This window comes from Urocitellus parryii, chromosome 4 (assembly GCF_045843805.1).
Source record: "Urocitellus parryii isolate mUroPar1 chromosome 4, mUroPar1.hap1, whole genome shotgun sequence".
NCBI classification, from domain to species: Eukaryota; Metazoa; Chordata; class Mammalia; order Rodentia; family Sciuridae; genus Urocitellus; species Urocitellus parryii.
The window spans coordinates 143,649,893-143,675,560 of record NC_135534.1 but is presented as its reverse complement, the minus strand read 5'-3'; the positions used below and the strand labels follow the sequence as shown (position 1 = coordinate 143,675,560).

The window sequence follows — 25,668 nt, the reverse complement described above, 5'->3', positions numbered from 1 at the left end:
TTTGACTCTCCATAGGCACAGTATGTGGGATGGTAATAGAAAGGGAGAGTGAAAGTTGAAAATCACAGTCCCTTACCTCAGTCTGTCAGAGATTGAACTTGGAAACATTTAGCTGAGGGTTTCTGAGAAAACATGAACATTGTGAGGAAACTACAAGAAAGATGTTGTTCCTTTCTCCCACAGCAGAGTTCACATTCTTTAGTTAGGCGGAAGGACAAGGCTTTAATGTGAAGTTACAACTACTCACTGAGGTCACTGTGATCATTTCCACTTGGCAGATGTATCTCAGAAAGTTTAGGTATTTGTCAGTCATATATCTAAATGACTGTAGGACTCCAAAAAACCCAAGACTTTCTAGTATTCAAAACAGAATTTATGGGCTGGAATGTAGCTCAGTTGGTAGATAACTTGCTTAGCATGTACAAGGCCCTGGGTTCAATCCCTAGTACTGTGAAAACAAAACAGCCAAACAGACTTTACTGATAAGGCAAAACGAGCAAGTTGAAAAGGAAACAATTCAAATCCCATGAAGGACATGTAGACATATTCTGTCATTTCACCCCACACACAGGCTGGGAATAAAGCAATAATGGGAACATTAGCATGTGCAAATCACATTGTGCTTAACTACCTTGACTACCAGGTAGATGTCTGAGGATGGGTAGGTGACTGAGAAGACTGCAGATCTTGCCTGACTCGATGGGTCAACTGAGGGTGTATGAGCTCGCAGAAATCCTCTAAACTGGTCAGAGTTCAGGTCACAGTGGAAATTTTCTGAGATCTGTAAATAAGCAGCAGAGAGAAAAACAAGTTAGACCTGCTGGATTCCTTATCTAAACATGTTAAAACAGTGAAAAAGTCACAAGGGAATTTCACTAAAAAGGGAAGGGTAAGGGCTGGGGTTGTGGCTTTGTGGTAGAGTGCTTGCCTTGTACAGATGAGGCACTGGGTTCAATCCTCAGCACCACATAAAAAAATAAATAAACACAAAATTTCAAGAGATCCACACCAAAACACATTATAATGAAAATGCCTAGCATACAGGCTAAGGATAGAGTCTTAAAGGCCACAAGAGAGAGGAATCAGATCACATACAGGGGGAGACCAATTCATACCTCAGCAGATTTTTCAACCCAGACCCTCAAAGTCAGGAGATCCCAGAACAGTATATACCAAACTCTGAAAGAAAATGGATTCCAACCAAGAATCTTATATCCAGCAAAATTAAGCTTTGGATTTGATGATTAAATAAAAACCTTACATGATAAAAGTAAAAAATTTAAAATTAGAAAGCCTGCACTACAGAACATCTTTGATAAAATACTTCATGAAGAGGAATTGAAAAACAACAATGAAAGTCAGCAAGAGGAGGTATTATACTAAAGGAAAAAACTAATCAAAGAAGAAACCAAGTCAAGTTAAATACCAAAAATGGCTAGAAATACAAATCATGTCTCAATAATAATCCTGAATGTTAATGGCCTAAACTCACCAATCGAAAGACATAGACTAGAAGACTGGATTAAAAAAAAAAAGACCCAACAATATGCTGCCTTCAAGAGACTCATCTCATAGGAAAAGACATCCACAGACTGAAGATGAAAGGTTGGAAAAAATCATACTACTCACATGAACTGTGGAAGCAAGCAGGGGTTTCCATCCTCATATCAAATAAAGTAGACTTCAAGCCAAAGTTAATCAAAAGAGATAAAGAAGGATATTTCATACTGCTTAAGGGAACCATTCATCAACAAGACATAGCAATAATAAATATATATGACCTAAAAAATGGGGTGTCTATGTTCATCACACAAACTCTTCTCAAGTTCAAGAGTCAAATAGACTACAACACAATAATTCTGGGTGACTTTAACACATACCAATGAATAGAGCTTCCAAATAAAAACTGAACAATACAATTACAATTGTAATACAATCAACAACTTAGACTTAACTGACATATATAGACTATTTCATCCTTCAATGAGAGAATATACTTTCTTCTCAGCAGCACATGGATCCTTCTATAAAATAGACCATATATTATGCCACAAATATAAAAATAGATATACTATCCTTCATTCTATCAGATCATAATGGAATGAAATTAGAAATCAATGATAAAATAAAAATTAAAAGCTACTCCAACACAAGGAGACGAAATAATATGCTACTGAATGAACAATGCATTGCAAAAGACATCAAGGAGGAGATTAAAAAATTCTTAGAGGTGATGAGAACACAGATACAACATATTGAAATCTCTGGGACACTATGAAGGCAGTACTAAGAGGAAAGTTTATTGTTTGGAGTTAAGTCCTTCCTTAAAAGAAGAAAAAGTCAACAAATAAATGACTTAACATTACATCTCAAAGCTCTAGAAAAAGAAGAACAAATCAACACCAAAAGCAGTAGAAGTCAGGAAATAATTATAATCAGAGCTGAAATCAATGAAATTGAAACAAAAGAAACAATTAAAAAATTTGACAGAATGAAAAGTTGGTTCTTTGAAAAAATAAATATAATTGACAGACCCTTAGCCATGCTAATGAAGAGAAGGAGAAAGAAAACTCAAATTACTAACATACATGATGAAAAAGGAAATATAACAAAAATACTACAGAAATATAGAAGATAATTAGAGTTTATTTTGAAAACTTGTATTCCAATAAAATAGAAAATATCAAAGGCATCAACAAGTTTCTAGAGTCATGATTTGCCCAAATTGAATCAGGATGATATACACAATTTAAATAGATCAATTTCAAGTGATGAAATAGAAGATGTCATCAGAAGCCTACCAACCAAGAAAAGCCCAGGACTGGATGGATACACAGCCGAGTTCTACAGGACCTTTAAAGAAGAACTAATACCAATACTCTTCAATTTATTTCAGGAAACAGAGAAAGAGGGAACACTTCCAAACTCATTCTATGAGGCCAATATAACCCTGATTCCAAAACCAGGCAAAGACACATCCAAGAAAGAAAACTTTAGACCAATATCTTTAATGAACATAGATGCAAAAATTCTCAATAAAATTCTGGCAAATTGAATACAAAAACACATCAAAAAGATAATGCACTATGATCAAGTGGGGTTCATCCCAGGGATGCAAGTTTTGTTCAACATATAGAAATCAATAAATGAAATTCATCATATCTATTAACTTAAAGATAAAAACCACATGACTGTCTCAATAGATGCAGAAAAAGCATTTGACAAAATACAACACTGTTTCATGTTCAGAACACTAGAAAGACTAGGAATAACAGGAACATATCTCAACATCATAAAAGCTATCTATGCCAAGCCCCAGGCCAACATCATTGTAAACAGAGAAAAGTTGAAAGCATTCCCTCCAAAAACTGGAACAAGACAGGGATGCCCTCTTTCACCACTTCTAGTTATTATAGTTCTTGAAACACTGGCCAGAACAGTTAAATAGACGAAAGAAATTAAAGGGATATGGATAGGTAAAGAAGAACTCAAATTAGCACTATTTGCTGACAATATGATTCCAACAGAAAACTTCTAGAACTAGTAAATGAATTCAGCAAAGTAGCAGGATACAAAATCAACAGCCATAAATCAAAGGCATTTTTGTATATCAGTGACAAATTCTCTGAAAGGGAAATGAGGATTTACAATAGCCTCAAAATAAATAAAATACTTGGGAATCAACTTAATGAAAGAGGTGAAAGGCTTCTGCAAGAAAAACTATAGAACACTAAAGAAAGAAATTAAAGAAGACCTTAGAAGATGGAAAGATCAACCTTGTTCTTGGATAGGCAGAATTAATATTGTCAAAATGACTATACTACCAAAAGCACTATATAGATTTAATGCAATTCCAATCAAAATCCCAATGACATTTCTCATAGAAATAGAAAAAAAAGTCATGAAATTCATCTGGAAAAATAGGAGACCCAGAATAAATAAAGCAATCCTTAGCAAGAAGAGTGAAGCAGGTGGCATCACTATACTGGACCTTAAATTAAACTACAGAGCAATAGTAACAAAAATAGCATGGTATTGGCACCAAAATAGACTTGTAGAACAATGGTACAGAAGAGAGGATACTGAGACTAATGCACATAATTAGAGTTATCTTATATTAGACAAAGATGCCAAAAACATGCATTGGAAGAAAGACAGCCTCTTCAACAAATGGTGCTGGGAAAACTGGAAATCCATATGCAACAAAATGAAATTAAACCCCTATCTCTCACCATGCAAAACTCAAAATGAATCTAGGACCTAGGAATTAAACCAGAAGAAAAAGTAGGTCCAAATCTCCATAATGTTGGATGAGGCCCCAACTTCCTTAATAAGACTCCTATAGTGCAAGAATTAATAACAAAAATAAATAAATGGGATGGATTCAAACTAAAAAGTTTCTTCTCAGCAAAAGAAATAATCAGTGAAGTGAATAGACAGCTTACAGAATGGGAGAAAATTTTTACCATATGCACTATTAGATAGAGCACTAATCTCTAGGATATATAAATAACTCAAAAATCTTAACACCAAAAAAATAACCCAATCAATAAATGGGCCAAGGAACTGAACAGATACTTCTCAAAATAAGATATACAATTGATCAACAGATACATGAAAAAATATTCAGCATCTCTAGCAATTAGAGAAATGCAAATCAAAACTACTCTAAGATTTCATCTCACTCCAGTCAGAATGGCAGCTATTAAGAATACAAACAACAATAAGTGTTGTCGAGGATGTGGGGAAAAAGGCACACTCATACACTGCTGGTGGGACTGCAAATTTTGGTACAGCCAATATGGAAAGCAGTATGGAGAATTCTTGGAAAACTGGGAATAGAACCACCATTTGACCCAGCTGTCCCCTCCTTGATCTATACCCAAAGGACTTAAAAACAGCATCCTACAGGGACACAGCCACATCAATAACTATAGCCCCCCAATTCACAATAACTAAACTGTGGAACTAATCTAGATGCCCTTCAGTAGATGAATGGGTAAAGAAAATGTGGTATATGTACACAATGGAATACTAGTCAGAATTAAAAGAGAATAAAATTATGGCATTTGTAGGTAAATGGATAGAGTTGGAGAATAAAATGCTAAGTGCAGTTATCTAATCCCCAAAAGCCAAGTGTCAAATTTTTTTTTTCTGATTTAAGGATGCTGATTTATGATGTGGTTGGTGCGGGCATGGGAGGATTAGATGAACTCTAGGTAGGATGAAGGGGAGGCAGAGAAAGGGAAGGGGCACGGAGGTAGGAAAGACAGTGGAATGACATGGACATCATTACCCTAAGTACGTGTATGAAGACATGAATGGTGGACTCTACTTTGTGTACAACTAGAGATATGAAAAATTGTGCTCTACATGTGTAATATGAATTGTAATGTATTCTGCTGTCATATATGACAAAATATATGTCATATATGACAAAATAAATAAATAAAGGTATCGTGTCCATCTACAACTAAAAATATTTTTTAAAAAAAGAGAATAGTAACCATGGATACGGTGTATGACTAGTGGCTGCTGGAAAAATATGACAAAAAATTGTCACAATTTCTAAATATTTTGGAGTCATTTCAGAGAAGTTACTTAAACATTTAAGTTTTTATTAACCTACCAGTATTTCCTGGTTATCAGTGATGAGCTGTCTACTGTACTAAAGAAGAGTAGAACTTTGCCTCTGTCTTCAATCAAGTTATGATCAATAATGAGGGGAAAGACCAACACATAACTATAGTAAAGGCAGACTCAAAGTCATCACATTCATACAGAAAAGCACTATGGAAGTTCTACAAAGAGAAGAGACCCAAGCCAGTGGGGGTGATCAGGAAAGCTTTTCATGTTAAAGGCACTGGAGATGGATGGGCCACAGAGGAAGATTCTGACAGGCAGAGCTGGAGGAAGAGAGTACAGCACAGAGAAACAGCTCAGAGGCTGGAAGATCTGGAACAAGCTGAGTTCACAGTGAGTAGTCGAGCTCATTTCTGCAGAGGCTACAGATGGAAAGAAGAAGGGTAAGAGCCATACTGAAGAAAGCCTATCATGGACACTGCAAGGATTGTTCTTAATGTTGAATGTTGTGAGGATCCATTAAGCATTTTGAGTGAGCACAGGACATGATTGGTGCTTGCTGACTTTCTAATTTTGGGTGACTTGAGAGCCACTCTGGGTTCTTCCCTTCCTTACTAAAAGCATTTTAGCTGGAAGTGGCTGCACAGGCAGAGTCTACACGAACCAAATTCCCTTGCAGTTAAGAGGAATTATGTGAATAGATTCTCTCCAATGAATCGGGAGTAGAAGTGATGTGTCAAACCTCCAGGTCTCCTCCACCCATCTTTTTTTTTAATCAGGGACAACAATGGCAATGACAAGAGTGATTTGGAGAGAGCACATATTGAAGATGGAGAAGCCACAGCCAGCCTGGGTTCCTGAATGACTGAGTGGAGCAGAGGCACCCCATAGCTTCACACTGGATTGTTAAGAAGCAAAGACAGAAACATCTTGTTCTTTAAGTCAGTGGTTTTCAAAATGTGATCCCCTGACAAACAGCTTCAACATCATCAGGAAACATGTTAGAAATGCAAATTCTCAGGCTCCACTCAGATTTACCCAGTCAAGAACTCTAGGGGTAGGACTTTGCAAGCTGTTTGGATAGTCTTCCAGGTGATTTTGGCACACTCAAGTGTAAGAACGACTGCTTTAAACTACTGAATTTGGAGGTTTACTTGTGTTAGCAGTTACCCTTTCTTAATCAATAAACATTTTAGTGACTATTAATATTTATTCATTTCCTTGTATACACAGTAGTTATAAGTAAAGAAAGGCAGGAGCATCTTCCTCTGGCTTCCATTCATGATAAGGTTATTTTGCTCCAGTACAAAAACTTTCAAACTGAGAAAACATTACATGCATGTCCAAGTTTGTTAACTTATTTAAATTATGTTGTTTTACATATAACCCTGTGTGCTGACTCTATCTGAACAAGGTTATCATCTCCACCAGACCTTTTCCCTTTAATATTCTTTAAAGAACACAAATGATTAATGTTCCCAGATCATTTCTTCAAAAATCATAAAGGCAAGAGATCACAAATCTGATTACCCCAAAGGTCATTTATTTTCCAAACTGACGTTCTTTTTTTTTTTTTTTTTCTGCCTGGAAGTGAGTTTTAAAAACAGGAACCTCCAAAATCATGAACACTGTGCATGCTTCAGGGATGGGCTACTTTCTGTTTTTTTTTTTTTTTTTTTTTTTTTTACCTTTTTCCTTTCTTTAACATCATAGAGGGCAATGCTGGCAAACAGAGGCTCAATTTCAATATCGAACCTATAAGAAAGAGATAAAGAGAAAAAAATCAACATAATTTTAACCTAGATAATTTTTAATTTTCTAAAAGGGCCTGGATAGACAAACTGACTAAAAATATAGTTTTCAGAAATACTTGGATAACTCCATTCATGTAAGGGACACACTGGGATATTAATAGACAAATACAGGAGGTTCATGGATAATTCCTAATCATTTGATGTGGTAGATGGCACATTCTCCCAAGAAAATGCTTGTTAGTAGCATCCAAGAAAGAGAAGCCTGATTAGACCCTTGATCTGATCCAAAATAGCCCTTCTTATCATGGTAGTTACCGTGTTTTAGAGTCTCTTTCTTAGGTGATGAGCTTGTTTCATTTTATTGCTCGTATAGAAATCTCCATGATTCAACTGTAAGAGATGGGGCTTTTCAGATAGTAATAAAGAAATGTTCAATTGCTTTTCCTTAGGTTTACTCGAGGGAAGTCAGAGGAAGATTGCATCATGATGCTGAAGAATGTCTGGCTCTTCCTAACTCTACTGCTGGAGAGTTGTTGAGGGGAAGAGAAGGGAGGGGATTGATCTCAGATGATAAACACTGAGGAGCCTGCCTCCTGAGAGAGAGAAATAGGAGCCCCTCATATTGACCCTGACTGCTAAAAATGGAGAGTTTAATGAAAACACATCACCAAAGCATAATCCCAACATGTTAGAAGCATTCATGAAACACAGAAGTTCATCTTCCAAGTTTCTCAGCTTAACAACCAAGAATTTAGACACTGTCCACTGACAGTACCAGCAGAGGCCTGGATCACACTGCCTCAGAAATCATGTGAATCGGGCCAGATTTTATTTCAAGGCATGTGTGAGACAATGGCCTAACCACTGGATAGATTTGTCCCAGCAGGACTTTTAGAAGAATCTTTGGGCAGAACGTAAACATAGACAAAAGGACGAGGTGGCGCCTTCGGCAATGAGTCAGACAGATCTGGACTCTGTTCCTGCTCCTACTACCTGTGAACACTGGGATGTTCATTGGGTCATGTATATTTCCCAGTTGCCTTTATTTAGTTGGAAATGAGAAGAGGACATTTACCCTTCCCATTTTCCACATATTATTATATAAGAGAATGTGTGTGAATGTACTTTGAAAACAAGGTCAAGCAGTAGCATTATTCGCAATATCAAATTGTAGGAATAACCTGTGTCTACTAACAGAAGAATGGATAAACAACACAATATAAATACACACACACATACACACACATTTACATACACATATATATGAATGTTATTAATACACACATACAATAGAATATTACTCAGCCTTAAAAAAAGATTATTCTGACACATACTACTACAGGGATGAAACTTGAAGACATGTTAAATGAAATAAGCCCATCATAAAGAACAAGTGGCTGTATGATGCCATACTTAGTACAGTCATATTCAGAGACAGGAAGTAGAATGGTGGTGTTGGAGTGGCACGGAAGGAGGAATAGAGAGTTAGTATTTAATGGATACAAAGTTTTAATTCAGGAAAAGGAAAAATTCCTGAAGATGGATGGTGGTGACAGTTGTACAACAGCATAAAGGGACTTACTGCCACCATACTGGACATGGTCAGTTAAAGTGTATGATGTGAGGTGATCAGTGAAGTGTACGATGGACAGGTAGGTGTGTGACAGTAAAAGCAAATGTGACTCCATTTTGTTTTGTGACTCCATCTGTAAAACAATCATGCCAAGTAGAAGGGTCATGACTGGGGCAAGATGTTCTTTTCCTTTTGCTATAGAAGCCTTCAAGAACACGGAACTATCTAATGGGGCATTGTTTCTGTAACTAGGGTAACGGTAACGGGGCTCTGTTTCTGTAACTGGGGTGATTGGGCTAACTATGACTGGTTAAGCTGCCCACTGCCTGACTGCACTGTCCCGCTTCTGTAACCTGGATTGCTTGCATTGGCTAGACCCCTGAATATCCCTTTTTTCAGGCTTATAAGGAGTGTCCTTGCAATTGTTCAGGGCTGATCAGGGGAACAGCTTTATGTTCTGATGAGTTGCCACAGGTGTGCTTCAATAAAGGCTTGATTCGATTACATGTGAGTGGTCTGGAAGTCAGTTTATGAAACCCCCGGACATTGCTTTAACTATAACAGGTGTATGATGGTTAAGATGGCAGATTTTATGCTATCTACGGTTGACCGAACACACATAAAAATGGTGAGGATTTCTGTGATGATTCTTTTTCTAATTAGTTAATAGCTCATTGATTGGGAGTTTTGCTATGCCTAACACCCAGCTGTTGCCTGTGTTGTATTGAATTCTGTGCTTCCTGAGAGCCCAAGGATCTGGATATTGCTGTGCTGGGCTTAGGTAGGTACTGAGTGTTAAATTCAGTGTGTTTCAGAGAAAAGAGAATGAACATTTATTAAACACTTAGAATTTTGATGGGATAATACTTTACCCACATCAACCACTTTATTCTTCACAATAGTTCAAAGCAGATATTAGCTACATTTTATACACAAGGAAAATGAAATTCAGAGAAATTAAGTACTTTGACAAAGCCTACAATGTTAGGAAGCGGCACAGCCAGACTGGGAAACTCTGTCTTTCTAATTATAAAACATAGTTTTTTTCCCCCCAAGCATAGCCTCCAGAAACAAGTATTTGAGGCAAACAAGGAAACTGTCAACATGCACATTTTTGGGTCCCACCTGAGACCTACTGAACCAGAATCTCTTGGGGGAGATGGTGATGGGAAGTCTTTCCAAATCAGCATTTAAAACCAGCTTCTGGGGCAAATTTAGTGCATGGGTGGTTTCTTTACCACACAGATTCCTGAGCAGAGGTACTTTGCAGTACATTTTAAATTAAAAGATTCCCCCCTAAAATACAAAATTGAAAAACACTTTGTTGTGGCCCCCCCTTTTTTTCTTGCTACTACAAAATTTGAAAAATTGGCACCAGCTTAATTGTCACTACATTCTTGAGGTTTAATCTATATCTCCAAAGCAACAGGGTTATAGATTTCAAAATCTTTGTAGATATTTCATAGCTGATAAAACTTGTAATATTATAAATAGAATTTATCAGTGTATTGGGAAAATGTGTCATTAATATTACCATTTGATGTTTTTTCTATTCATATGTTCACATTCAAAGTTTATCTAAGAATTTATTTTATTCAGTTTACTCAGGAAGTTGTGCCTAGGACCATCTCCTTGGTCCATTTCTTGTTTCACAGTTATATAAACAGTACAGATACTATCGAACTCAAGAGCACTGGACAAAAGCACCAATTCAACTTAATTTCACTAGAAATATACTTGACACGTTTCATTAAGAGAAATCCAAGTGATTCCATTTGTTTTTTAATAACTCATGTCTGTCACAGCTCTATGGAAAAGCTCTTGCCTATCATGCATGAGGCCTTGGGTGGATCCCCAGCACTACAAAAACAAACAATAACGCACATCTATCTCAGTGGGCCATGTTTTCCCACCTATGACTACAGCTGCCATTTACTTATTGACAAGGTCTAGAAGGCTTGGTGACAAGCATGATAGGGGAGAATTCTTCCAATCTCATATGGCATAGGTACTGCATCTAAAAGTGGCCAGATTATCATCCTGTGGGGATGATTGACCTCCAACAATAGCATAGACTTCCTGAACAATGCAGGGGAACACAGCCACTTTCAGTCAATTCTCCTGCTGATGGTTAGCTTGGAAGGGCCAGAGTTTGCCTTTCTGTGCTCATTACTTGATACAAAGCCAGTTTATAGGCTGGTCAAGTTTGTGTATAAGACAAAAGGCCCTGGTGTACTCCCCAGTAGAGCTGGCAAGATGGAGAGGGCTACAACAGCCTCAGCACCCGTAACTATTTGAGAAACCATGCTAGCTCATATTCTGTGGCAACAGAGCTAAGGGAGGCTACATAGAGTCACAGAAGGCTAGACCATCTACAAGTAAGGACTCAAATGCACAGGGAAGTCCCAGTGTTCAAACATCAGCCCTGAATTCAGAATCCAGTTACCTAATTGCAAGTCAGATTACTTAAGGGGTCCACACATTGACTTTTTTTTTTTTTTTTGGTACTGGGGATTGAAGTGGAGGGTGCATAACCACTATTTAGAGGCAGGGACTCACTAGGTTGCTTACAGCCTCACTAAATTGCTGAGGCTGGATTCAAACTTGTGATCCTCCTCTCAGCCTCCTAGGTCACTAGGATTATTGGCATTGACTTTGTGAGATGAGTGATCCTAACAGAATATGAAAAAGTACTATGCTTATGTACTTTTGCCACATAAGAGCATTTACAATGTTTTTTTTTGTTTGTTTGTTTTGGTTTTTTTTGGTGGTGCTGGGAATCAAACTTGGCCTCACTCAATCTAAGCACAGGCTTCATTATTGAGCTTCACCTTACATCTTTAGCACAGCAATTACAACTTTAATTTTGTGTGAGTGGTACTGGGTATTGACCACTGGGCTACATCTTCAACCCTTTTTTATGTATTTCTTTATTTTGAGAAAGGGTCTTACTAAGTTGTTGAGGGGCCTCAAAATTGTGATCCTCCTGCCTCAGCTTCCTGAGTAGCTGGGATTACAGGCATGAACCACCATGCCTGGCTTAAAATTAATATTTTCAAAAGGGTCTATGATTAGAAGAAGTAAAAGAACTAATTCTCTAAAGTAGCAGTCTGCAAAGAGGAAGAAAGTTATGCAAGCACTCGAAGGAGTACACAGGACAATTCACTCAACTACAGGAAGAAAATACTAAAAAGAAATTTAGATGTATTTACTTGATCCTTTAAAATTTCTCACTTATAATGCTTTATAATGTAAAAACTGGTTTTAATACAGAAGTACAAAATTAATACACATATATAGAGGATATATAGCTTTAAAAATAAAAGTACACAATGCAAAAATTAGAGATAACCTCTTTAAAATTGATATGGAAGATAAGTGGCCCACCAGTTGAAACAGACTTCAGATATACTTTGTTGGAATTATGTAGTATTTTAAAAAAATGATAAACTTTTTAAGAAGTTAGGAATTTATGCAGAAAAAATCTCCATTTAGAGTTTTTAAAGCAGACAATTGATCAAAATAGTCCTATTTACTTGACAAGAGTTGGTTGCAGGTAGCAGTAGGCACCCCTCAACATAGTGTGCTATAGTCCCTTCTACCCACTATTGTCCCCTGGCACTGATATTGAGTTTCAGTTTCATTTTTCATTGCATTTACCAGTGGTAGGCTAGTAAATGTTTAGCAGACAAGTTGCTGAAAAAATAAAAGGCTCTACTTTATAGCATTTGCTTTATAGCATTTTCTATGTTTTAAATACTTCCACCATGGCCAATTTCAAGCTACTAACGTGACTTCCCTGGGCACAAAATTGGGAAGAGCTGTTGCTATTAACTCTTGTGAATTAATACCAGCCAAGGCCACACACCACTGGCTCTCTGTGACTTTTCCTAATGCAGGCCATTTCACTCAGTAACCTCCCCAGTAACACTGGGTAGCCACCTGTGCTTGCCTCCCCTACTGTAGAAGAATGAATTCCAAAGGCTTTTTAGAAACAGAATCTAGGTCTAGCCAACACCAAGCTCTGCTCCTTCCACTACCCCTCAGCAACCTACTGTTAATGCATGTTGGGAGAAGCTGCCTGATTCAAGCTCTGAGGATACAGATGACGCTGGTATCTGAAAGGCAAGAGATATTAACACAGAGGCTAGTGTGTTTGCTGGTACTTACTTCAGGGTCAGCAACTTGACCAATATTCTGTTGCCCAGATGTTCCTTAGGACATTCTGGTACCGGACGTATTTCCACAGCATCCTCCTATTATTAATCACATTGAACAGAAATCGTTAGTGAATTTCCATGAGGATATCCAGCTGGAGTTGCCCCAGGAGAGGAAAGGCTGCCCCTCTCCACTTGTCAACTCACATTTGAGTTGTTTCTAATACTAGATTAATATTCTGCCTCTATGAGAGAGTGTGTTGTTCCAACCCCCACCCTCCAATGTCAGCATTTACAGCAAACGTTTTCTTCTTTCAGAAACCCAGGCATCCAAGACAAAGAGACTGTGGGAGGAAGGAAGGAAATGTGACTGTGCATGTGGCTTAGTAACATCCACCAGATGGCATTGCAAAATTTTAGACCTATTGTTGGCTTTTGTTTTCCTTTGCCTGCTCTAAATAAATACTCAAAACATTTCTCCTGTTAAGGGTTTTAACTGGTAAATATGTGAAGCCTTGAGATCTAGGTCAGAATAGTTTCCTTATGGCTTTAAAACATCAATCCTATAACCTTCTCTTTCTCAGTTCACCTATTTCTTAAATAGGTGATAGAGACTTGGAGTTGAATTCACAGGTTATATAATACATATCGAGCTAGTATTTTCTAACAGGAAAGCTTAGTAATGACATGTTAAGATCTACACCTGCCTCCCTTGCCACAGGGAGACTAAAATGGTGACTTTAATAGTTTAATATGAACTATCCCTATATCCTAATTACCTCCATGTATACAAACACAAATAGTGCAAATCCTTGAAAACTTGAATTCCCATTCTTGCAGTACATTATATCCAAAATCTGGAACATGGTCTGAAGCTATCAAGGGTCCAAAGAACAGGGTCATATTTTATTGTCTTTTGGGGGGCTTTAAATGCTGGGAGCTTCCAACCAAACACTTCATAGCAATCAGTAAAGTCACCTTCCTGATAAATCTGTACCATTTGGTGGGATGAGTGAAGAGGTCAATGGACCATCATGGGCACCTCTCTGCCCTCAGCCTCCAGTCCCCATGGTCACAGGTGGCCATCTTGTTGGGGAGTAGCTGAGAGAAGAGGCCTTATTCTGATGCCTGTGCTGAACTGGACCAACTCAGGCAACCTGGAACTTTTGGGATCAGAACAGATATATCTAAAGGCAAGATCCATCTGATAGAAAAACAATCTCAAGGTAGAGACACACTTGTAGATTTCTAAGGCTACTTTGGTCTGAATTTTAACTTTTGGAATCCTCTTTGAAAAAGCTTTTCATTTGGAATTTTAAAAAAAAATCTTTTGGCACCAGGGATTGAACTCAGGGGCACTCAACCACTGAGCCACCTCCCCAGCCCTATTTTGTATTTTATTTAGAGACAGGGTCTCACTGAGTTGCTAAGCACCTCGCTGTTGTTGAGGCTGGCTTTGAACTTGCGATCCTCCTGCCTCAGCCTCCTGAGCTGCTGGGATTATAGGTGTGTGCCACTGTGCCTGGCTTGGAAAATTTTAAATATATACAAAAGTTAAGAGACTAATACAATGAATCATCATTTACCTCATAAGGATTCAACAATTTCAATGAATAGGTAGTCTGGTTTCATCTATACTCCCTCACTCAATACTAGAAGAAAGTTCCCAAACATCACATGATTTCACCTGTCAGTATTTCAGTAAATATCTCTAAAAAGTAAGGACTTTTGAAAACTTAACAGTAATACCATTATTACTTCTAAAAAATTAACAATAATTTCTTACTGCCACTAAATATTTTGTCAGTTTAAAATTCTCCATCTCAATTTGTTAAATTACGATACCAACAAGGCTCACTTATAACATTTGGGTGGTATATTTCCCAAATTTCTTCTATATGAATTTATTGAGCCTTCCCAGTTGTCTGAAATAGGAGTTAATTCACACATACACACACAAAAAAAAAAAAAAAAGAAGAAGAAGAAGAAGAAAGAGGAAATAGGAAGCTTTAATGAATACTTGTTGTTTTTATTATCTTGGGAAATACCTACAAATAAAGAGGGGATACAGGGACGAATGTATGAGAGAGATGATATTCTTTCCCTTACAGACTCAGTGAACCCTGAGGCCAACTCCACAGTTGCTGACCTTTGATCTTGTTATGTGAGTCGATGAGTATTTCTCCCCCCACACTTTTTAAACCCCAAATTGGGCTTTAGTTGGGAACCAAAAGAGTATCACTTGTAACCAAGAGTCCTTCCTAAGCAAACTCTTTTTCTGTTATTTGGAGTGTGGTGGTGTCTTTCTTAAAAATCAACCCATAAGATGCTTTTCCTAGGGACTGTGAATCAGGGACAGAACTCACATGGCAAAGTTTGGTGGCTGAATTCTACTTTGGCTTCTCCTACTGACTTAGTCAAAATTTGGATCTAATATTTCACCTCTTCTAACTTTTATTTCCAGGAAATAAAATAATGTTGATATAGAATAATGTCATTAATGTGTTATTAAAAAAAATCAACATTTATAATCCTTTCAATTCCACAGGACTTCCTTTGTAGAAAGTACAAATTACAAGTACAAAGGCAATTTCTGTAAGAACAGCTTCAAAATTTTAAAAGGGCTGGTACAGAGGCCATCAAGCATTTTAGCCCTACAAATTTACAAATTTACTGGTCCACTAATTATAAAGCATCCTGTTTACTCAAGAAAAGCTGCCCCTTAGGAACTCGGCTAGATTATAACTTTCAGTCACATCTGAGTTTCTGGACCATCTTAATGATCGTAAAACAAAGTTCCTTTAAAGGCAATTTGTTTCATGTTTTGGTCAGTTCAGACTGGGCATACCCCCATTAGTCCACCAGGGGGACTTGGATTAGCTAATGTCCTACTGTCCCTGTTCTCATCCTTTGGTTTCCTTTATCTCTTCTGGTGTCCACTTTAGCTCTCTTTATTACATGTTAGCATCTCCACAGAAATGGGAAGAAAAAGAAAGAAGTAGAGGTCACATCAGTCAGATTTTCTATTTCTTGACAAATCTGGCAAAGAATTTTAATGTAGACAGAAACTAAAAAGTTGGAAGATATGATTTTTAAAATGCCATCTTCAAATTTCAGTTATATGTGCTAATATAATAGGTAGCGTATGCAGGCCCACAAACAAGCAAACCTGTGATGTGGAGGCAGCATGTGAGGTCCCTGTTTTATAATTTAGTTGACTTGCTGAATCTTTTTATTTTTTAAATATTGTTTTAGTTGTAGATGATCACAATATCTTTATTTTATTTATACGTGGTGCTGAGGATTAAACTCAGTGCCTCACACATGCAAGGCAAGCACTCTACCTCTGGGCTATAATCCCAGCCTGACTTGCTGAATCTTGAATAAATTATTCAACCTATTTGATTCTCACTTTCTAATCTAAATGGAGATGATAATATTAAACATATTATTCCTATTAATGTATTTTTTGTTTTTGCAATGCTGGGGATTGAACCTAGGGCCTCATGCATGCTAGAAAAATATTCTATCACTAAGTTACATCCTCAACCCATACATACTTGCTTTCTAAGTTGATAATAATTGTGTATATTCATGTGAAGTTTGATTTAAGAGTATACTCTAGGAAGATTAAACCAAGTTAATTACATATCAATTCCCTTACCAATTAGTCTTTTTCTTTTTTTGAGAAATGTTTAAATTATTCTTTTGGCAATTTAAAGATACACAATATATTATCATTAAATGTGGTCACTATAGTGTAATAGATCACTAAAACTTAGTTCTCTAGTCTAACTGAAAGTTTCTACCTTTCCATAAACATCTTTACTGCTACCCACTGTGGGCCCACTGATTAGTACCTTTCTACTCTCTATTACTATGAAATAGACATTTTTGGATTCCACATAGTGAGAAAGGGTCTCACTATGGTGTCCAGGTTAGCCTCAAGTGACCTCCTGCCTCAGCCTCATGAGTGGTTGGGACTATAGGTATGTTAATTTATTTTTCTAATCTGCCTCATTCAGAAGAGGATTTGAGGCTGCTGATAAAACTCCAAATAAAATAATAAAATAATAAAATTAGATGAGAAAACCAAGTGGTTAGAAAATAAGAACAAGAAAATAAAGGTAAAGGAACTTCAGGACTCCAATAACGAAGCTGTCATGGTTGGTAGAGGTGAACAGGAACTCTCAGTGAGGAACTCTTAGTGACGAACTCAGGAGATGCACACCCCACTGATCATGCACACTGTCTCAGGATGCACAAATCTGCCTGAGGGCTTAAGGCCTATTTCCCCCTCCCTAGCTCCTTGAGGAGAGGTGCTGGATGGTCAATGTCCTCAATAATATTTCCATATTACAATGTTGTACCTAATGACTGCTGTTTCCTGAACTGTCCTTTTTGTTGACCAATGGTAAGGACATCAAAGGGTGAGTCAGCAAACAATTCCCAGGGGCTGGGGGCACCACAGGGGGTGAGAATTAGGCTTCCTGATATTCTTGCTTGACCTGAAGACCAAATTTCAAATATTTAGAGCCATAGATATATGGCATATCTTTTTTTTAATGCAAAAATCTCTTCAAATCTTACTTCTTGCAACTAAACTTTTAATAAAATTTGAATAGCAAGGATACAGCAGGAGTCTATTCTGGAAAGACCCAACAGTGTAGACAAGCTGATATGCAGAAGCGAAGGCCAAAAGCCCTCTATAATACAAAGAGCCCAAGCAGACACAAGGCTTGAATAATGGCCACTTTCATCCCTTCCAAAGTATCCCAGCAAGTGACTGCAGGCAAGGTCTAAATTATCCAGTTGTCACAGGTCAGCTTCAATAAAGAAACAGGTGGACAAACAAGATCCTAAAATTCCATATACTGGACACATGGCTGTGATTATCTTAGCCCGAAATGATTTCAAAGCAGGTCTCCCTAGTTGTTCACCAGGACCAATAAAAGAATGTTAAGGAAACACTAAAGAACATCAATATTAGGTAATATACACCCTTAAAAAACTGGATGGCTTGACTCTGAGTAGGGTTGCTCCATATAGACCTTTGAAATGTTTTGAGGACTAAATAAGTTAATCTCAGTAAACATGTTTTGTAAAGTGCTATGAAAATACTAGTTATTATTATCAGAATCCCATCTGTATTATGATCAATAATTGGCTCTGCTGTGATGCAGACTTGCCTAAGTGAAAACAAAACAAAACAAAAAACATCCCCAGGAATCATACCATCTCAACATCAGGTGTGGCTCTACAGTGATAATGAATGATAGAATCTTCCTATGGACCCTGAGTCCTCAGTTAAATTGTCCAGTTTGGAGACTGTCGCACTTACCTCGTCTACTGATGGGTACAGGGCAAAGAGCTCAGCCTGCCGATTGGTCCTTCGGGCCTCCTCATTCTGCTTCTCAAAGTCCTCGGAACTCACATATTGCAGCAGGTTTTCTAGCCGCTGGTCAGGCTGCAGGCTGCGGAGGTCAAAGTCACAGGCGGTGAGGGGGCCTTTCCCAGACACATCACACAGCACGTTCACACGGCGGGGGCCTGTCTGCAAGAGAAGACGGTGGGCCTTAGTGAGAGACAGTGGGCACCAATAGAACTAGACTCCCAATGTCTCAAGACGGCTTGAACTCGAGTCTACAGAATCTCAGCCTCATGGAGTTTCTGGAACAAACCAAGAACTTGACATGAATGATGTCTTAGCTTCTAGACTGGACCCTCCTAAAATGCAAATTCATCCTTCCCATATGGAAACAGGTGGTGTCTCACTGGAGGTAAATAAACCAGACATAAGCAAGGGGTTGAAAGATATGCTGGACTGCTATAAGTTTTTGGCTTGTTCATAGAAATCAGCAAAGAATAAATCACTGTGGCCAGGTGGGTGGTATGCCTATAATCCCAGCTACTTGGGAGGCTGAGGCAGGAGGATTATTTGAGACCAGCCTGGGCAAAACACATAGCAAGATCTCCTCTAAAAAAAGAAAAGAAAAGATGATTGAAATCAACAACATTTTATAAAACTACAGATGGATCAATGGTAAAATCTCTAAATTTTATAGTAAAATGTTATTTTCAGTTCTACAAAATGAACATAGAGTGCTATAATTTCTCTATATTGAACATTTTTTGTAACATCCATCTACCTCATAAAATAATAAGTGCTACTCTACTAAATCATACATTTTACATATGCTAATGTGTTAGCAATAATCAAAATGCACACTTATTACTTTTATTATTATGTCTTAGAATTTACATGAGTTTGTAGAAAATGAATTTGATTTCACAAGTTTCTTCAAAAGGATCTCAACCTTTATATATGCCCAAAGTTTTTAAAATGCTCATACCCTTTAATTCAGAAATTTCACTTCTAAGAATTTATCCTAAGGATATAACTAGACAAATGTGCAGGATGTGAGGACACGAGAATCTCTGATCCACTGTTCATAAAAGCAAAATAATGGAAACAAACTAAATGTTCCCCAAAAGAAGAAGCATTAAGAAATTTCTGAGTTTCATAATATGGAATGTTATTATGCAGCCATTTAAAAAAACACAAAAACCATGTAGTCATTAGAAGTTAAAGGTAATCATGGTCCAGCCATGGGTCACATAACAGCATTCTGGTCAACAAAGCATCACATATGTGACAGCAGTCTTTGGCCTAGTGAGGTTATAGCTGTTTTGGTCTGTGTAAGTACCCTCCAGTGTTTGCACCAGGATGCATTTCTCAGAACAGATCCCCTGGTTATGTGACTCATGCTCTCGTATTATTAGAGTAAAAAAGGAAGTCATACAATATTATGTGTAACATGATCTAACTTTGTGAAATACATGAGGAGTCACGTATATGTATTTAACTTAAATAAATTGTGGCCTCCCCATTCCATTCAAGTGTGTGGCCTCACCGTTCCATTTGATACAAAGGTGCAGCAGAATGAGACTGAGACAGAAAATGTTGCTCATTGTCTCACAGTCTGAGCATCTCTCCATAAAGAGTGCTATTTTAATTCTTCAAAACACACAGCTCTTGGGCTGGGATTGTGGGTCAGCAGTAGAACGCTGACTTAGGTGGGTGGGACCCGGATTCGATCCTCAGCACCACATAAAAATAAAGGCATTGTGTTGTGTCCTTCTACACCTAAAAAAATAAATGTTAAAAACCAAAAACAAACAAACAAACAAAAAAAAAACACCTACTTGGCTTTTAAACCCAGCCAGCTGACTCACTTGAGTGCTCTGACGGTATGCCATAAGAAAGAGCATGCTTTATGTGTGCAGGTTCCACTGTCTCTCAGCTCCAGATTCACCCTTTTGTACTGGGCCCTATAATGCTGGACCTGGGATCTCAGCACAGGATCCTCTGCTTTGTCTGCTGCTCCCTTCAGGGCACAAGAGGGGGCCCGGATGGCTGGAGGAGGGAGAAGGGAGTGAGTCCTGTCTTTCCCCTTTGCTTGCAGTTCCTCTCATCTTGATAGAGACAGTTGGTTCTGCCTTCCAGCTGGTTTTGGCCCTTCCAGAACCATCCTCATCTCAAATCCTTGGAGGTACCAGCACCAGCTGGACCACACCTCCTGGATGGATCACTGAGTCCAGACTCCATGAGGTCCTTCCTCCAAGATCCTGAGATAACACCTCCAGCTGGCCAGTGCTGCTTCTCAGAGATCTGAGTCCTTACTCTGAGGCCCATTTTCTGAGCTTCTAGGATTTTCTTTTTTCTTTTCTTTTATTTTATTGGTTGTTCAAAACATTACAAAGATTGCAGAATCACATCTTTTTAATTTTTTTAAAAAATATTTGTTCTTTTTGATATACATGATAGAAGATGCATTTGGCATATTATACATACATGGAGTATAACTTATTCTAATTAGGATCCTATTCTTGGGGTTGTATATGATGCGGGGTTACCTTGGTGGTATATTCAAATACAAGGCTAGGAAAGTTACATCCAGTTAATTCCACTGTCCTTTCTAATCCATCTCCTCTCCCTTCCCTTCATTCTCTGTTGTCTATTCCAATGGACTTTTCTTCTTTTTCCTCCTCAACCTCCCTGGTCATGGTTAGAATCCACATATGAGCTTCTAGGTTTTAATAGCTACAAGCTCTTCCTTAGATCTAAGTTCCTCAGACTATAGTCCTGGGACTGGCAGCATCAATTGGAAAATGTTCATTATATAATGCAAATCCTCAGGCCCCAGCCAGGCCAGAGCCAGACCCCAGCCCAATACTCTGCTTGAACAAGCCCTCCAGGGGATTCTGATGAAGATCAGGGTAGAGAACCACTGCCCTAGACCCCAGCTCAGGATGGTATACTGTTGCCTGCAGTATAACCTCAACTTTCCCCTTTTCCGTCCTCCAAGACCCAGTACACACTTCCCAATGTTAAATTTCTTTTGTTGAAAAATGGAATGTAGCCTCTAACTAATACAAGGCACAATGTGGTTGTTTATCACATAGTCAAAATAACCAAGGAAACACCCCTAAAGTCTCCCATAGAATACAACATTCAGGTATTCATTCCATCCTTCTGTAAGCCTGTGTATTCAGCACTGGACTGATGGCTGGTTTCTCTGTGGAGCTCATATTAATTAACTGGCTTGGCTTTAGGGACCATGTTGTTTGAAAAAATAGGTATTATTTTAAGGACTCTGGTCCTCAGCCTTGAAACATGCCTGTGTTATGAAGGATATTTGGAAGCTGAAAACTATACAAGTTACAAAGAAGTCCTGTGCAAATTTGTACAAATTACTTCTCCTCTGTTTATTTTTCTCACCAAAAAATAAGTGGGTTGACTACAGCAGCTATTTTTAGAAGATGAATTGTGGTATAATATAAATAACATAAGATTTATCACTCTAACCATTTTTCAGTACTGTTCAGTACATTCATATTGTAGCACAACCATTATCAACATACATCTCCATAACTCTTTTCATCTTGCAAAAATGAAACTCTGTACCCCATAAACAATAAGTCCCCATTCCTTCCTGTGCCCCTGACAACCACATTCTGAATATCCATTCATCCACTGATGTTCACTTGGATTGCTTCCACCTTTTGGCTATTGTGAATAATGATGCTGTAAACATGGGTGTACAGAGCACTGATTTTTAAACTGTAATCACTTTATAATAATATGATAATGACATCAATAATAAGAGTAACAAGCATTTGCTGGGCAATGAGCATATTTGGCATTGTTTTAAAACTTTTCACATATTAACTCAATGCTCAAAAGACCTCATGAGTTAGTAGTATCTTTCCAGGGGAGGAAATTGAAGCCCAGAGAGTTTAATTATCCTGCTGGAGGCTACACCTTAAAAAAAATCATAGAATCAGGAAGAGAATCTGGCATGTCTGGCCTCAGTGTGAAGCTTTTTGTCACACTGCCATCCTCCTTCGAAGCACCACCCAGTTTCTGCAGGAATTGCTACAGGGACGGGCTCAAGAGGTTCCTCTCCCCGAGTTAGAGTACCTCCACTGTTTTCTATTTTAATCATGGACCTTCTGGGTTTTCATGTGCATCCCCATTTCTACAGCTATGAACAAGCTTGAAAATAATATATCACTGACTCAGATGGGGAGTTCCTCCTACTCACATATTCTGTGAGTCTTACTTTTATTCTGGTTTAAAAAACTGTGCATGCCTTGGGCAGAACAGCCCCGTAACTGGGTTATCATGTTTGTTGATAGGAAATACCTGAGTGGCGGGTTCACTGTTCTCCAAGGTTTCTGACTCAAAGGTCTGTTTCTGAAGCGTCTTGTGAAAATCTTTGCGAGATCCCGTCTTTTTAAAGCTGAAAATCTCTGAACTTCCTTGGTTTCTTTTATGGTTGATATTATTGAATTTGGAGAGAGAGAGAGAGAGAGGGAGAAAGAGGCAAAGCTATTAGATCAAAAATAAAAGTAATGGCCTAAGTGTAGACATGGTGCTGAAAAAGCTTTCAAAGAGAGAACCAATTGTAATTCCTGGCGTCTAATTATGCGCAGGCCCAAGACAAGGCTCCGTTGTAATGAGACACAAACTTGCCTCCTGGCTGGCTCATTATTAAAGGCGGAATGGCCTGGGAAAATGCCACTGCAGAGGTGCGGTCATTTCAGCTGTGGGGCACTTGGCTCCAAGCTGACACTAAACTATGACCCTAGTGTAAGAAGCTAGAAGAAATCTAGCAATGTGCAGAAGCTGCAGAGATCGTTTGAAGATAAAAATAGAGGAAACCATTTCATCTCCACATCAATGTTCTTAATGAATAAAAGAGGCAAGCCTTGGTCAAGAAAAAAATAGACATAAGTGATTGATCTGTCGAAATTCATGGTGGACATTCTCAAACACCACTCTGAACTCCACCAAGATAGCGTTTAAGAAATGTGTAGTGTTTACAAAAAGGAGAGGGTTTAAAATAGAATTGTAGCACCGTCACTAGAGAAATGAAACCATCCTGAAAAAAAAAGGCAACCCATGAACGTCGTCAATCATAATTACAGAAACCAATGGGTGTATTCCCCATTTTTATGACTCACAGCCTTCTTGGAAAACATGCTACAAAGTGCATGCACGCACACCCATTTTGTTTGATTTTTACACTATTAGAAAAACCACTGAGCAGGTTGTTAAAGGGAAGAGCAACGAGGTTAGAATTTATCAGGCAAATCGAATGGCAGACAGATAAAGCAAGAAATGTAGGAGAGTTGCTAGCAATGATCCAAATACAGTTTATAACTCCCTGGGAGGGAGGGGTGTTGGAGGAAGGAGCAAGGCACTCAGCAGGTAGTTAATAAATTTTAGTTCACTGCATTAATTACAGAACGTGATGTCCCAGTGTCATCTGTAGGGAGAACAGGACTCTCTCCCTGGATTTCATTGTGCTTTGAAGACAAATAGTTTGTTTTGAGCAAAAGGAGATAGAAATAGTCTAGAACAGGGACAAGACAGCTGGTGACTAATTCAAGTCGGGGTTACTTCAATGGCCATCTTCAATGTTTCCTGACACTTCACCTGGCAACCTGTATGGACAAGCGTGGGTGAAAAACAGGCCAAATTAGGGAACTGAGAACAAACAAACAAAAAAGCCAAGTAAGCAAATATGGTATACTCTAAATAAAGAAATAAGACCAAACATTTAATGGGAGGGGACATGGAAAGAATGGAGGGAAGAATGGGCAAAGGGGAAGGAGACGAGGGGAGGGGGATTGAGGGCAAGAAAGATGGTGGAATGAGATGGACATCATTATCCTAGGTACACATATGACCGCATGTAAGGTGTGACTCTAAACCCTGTGTGTACAACCAGAGAAATGAAAAGTTGTGCTCCATTTGTGTATATGAACCAAAATGCATTCTGCTGTCATAGCTAACTAATTAGAACAAATAAAAAAAAACCCAAACATTTAGAAAAAAGATGTATCCAGAGTAATTCCTGATTTGGGATTCCTAAACCCCAGAAAAACAACAATTAAAATATAAATCATGTTGTTCAGAAACATCACTGAACAAAAAGTATTTTGGAGATCCTTTCAAACAATTCTCCAGAAGTAATAACTATTTGAAATATTTATGAAAACCACTTCGGTTCCAGTTCCTCTAAGTGTGCACAATAGCACTGGTAAAAAGCAGTAGAGATACATATGAGCAGATTTTATTTTATAAGATTTATTTTCTCCTAACAAAATTCTTTTGAGCAAAAGCTTCTAGTGGAATTTCACAAATCTGCTAGCTTCTTAAAAATTATTCTCACCCATGTGAATTTAGGTGGCAACATGTATGTGTATGTGCTGTCGGGGGTGTCAGGTATGTGCACGACAGCCTGGGTTTCCCTAAGGGTTCAAAGGAAAAAAAAAGTGAGTGTGAGCTGGGGTAGGAGAGGGGGAGGATAATTCAACTCAAAGTAGTGGTAAATCTAAGTAAATAAGAAGTTGTGTCCCATGACTATACTCCCCCAAATGATAGCTGATTATTTTTCCTGAACAATTCAATTTAAGGAGAAAAATGACCAAATAAGTTAATGTTAATTCATTCTAAGATCAAAGCAAATGGTGAATTAAAATACACATTTTCCACTTTGGTATTTGTCCTTTGCCTTTTTTAGGACCGGTCTACTCCAAAGGGTACTGAAGTCAGAGGTTCAGTATGACAGGCCCCTTAGAAAAAAAACCTGAGCCACAAGAGGGAACTCAGGGAGCAGCTGAGCTAAAGACCCTTTGTGTAGTAACTGTAGCAACCAGAACAACACCTGCCTTAGCTTTAAAAAAATTTTTAACCTATTTCTAAGACTGTTCATTTACAAATGAATCTCTCTCTCTCTTTCTCTCTCTCTCTCTCTCTCTCTCTCTCTCTCTCTCTCTCTCTCTCTCTCTCTCTCTCTCTCTCTCTCACACACACACACACACACACACACACACACACACACATTACAGATATGTTCCTGCCTCCATTGCCCTTGGGTCACATCTCTCTGCCTATTTCTTCAAAGGGTGAGAAATGGACATGAGATGAATTCTAGAATGTCTTCTCCGATTTTATGATTTAAAAAAATCATATATTCTATCTGAAAAAATTAACATTCAATTTTTCTTTTTCAAAGATACTTAATTT

At 38.1% G+C, this 25,668-nt stretch overlaps 1 protein-coding gene across 1 annotated transcript in view; it reads right to left on the bottom strand.

Annotated features, from left to right (window-relative positions):
- The window catches only part of LOC113199902 (dedicator of cytokinesis protein 8), a 218,962-nt gene that overhangs the window by 125,358 nt on the left and 67,936 nt on the right, over window positions 1-25,668 (bottom strand). Inside the window, exons 5-9 of the mRNA XM_077797833.1 lie at window positions 22,777-22,900; window positions 18,409-18,621; window positions 13,081-13,166; window positions 7,272-7,338; window positions 632-781 (exon numbers count right to left, since the gene is read on the bottom strand). Of these exons, the coding sequence (XP_077653959.1) occupies window positions 632-781; window positions 7,272-7,338; window positions 13,081-13,166; window positions 18,409-18,621; window positions 22,777-22,900 (640 nt within the window). The remainder of the gene's footprint in view (window positions 1-631; window positions 782-7,271; window positions 7,339-13,080; window positions 13,167-18,408; window positions 18,622-22,776; window positions 22,901-25,668) is intronic.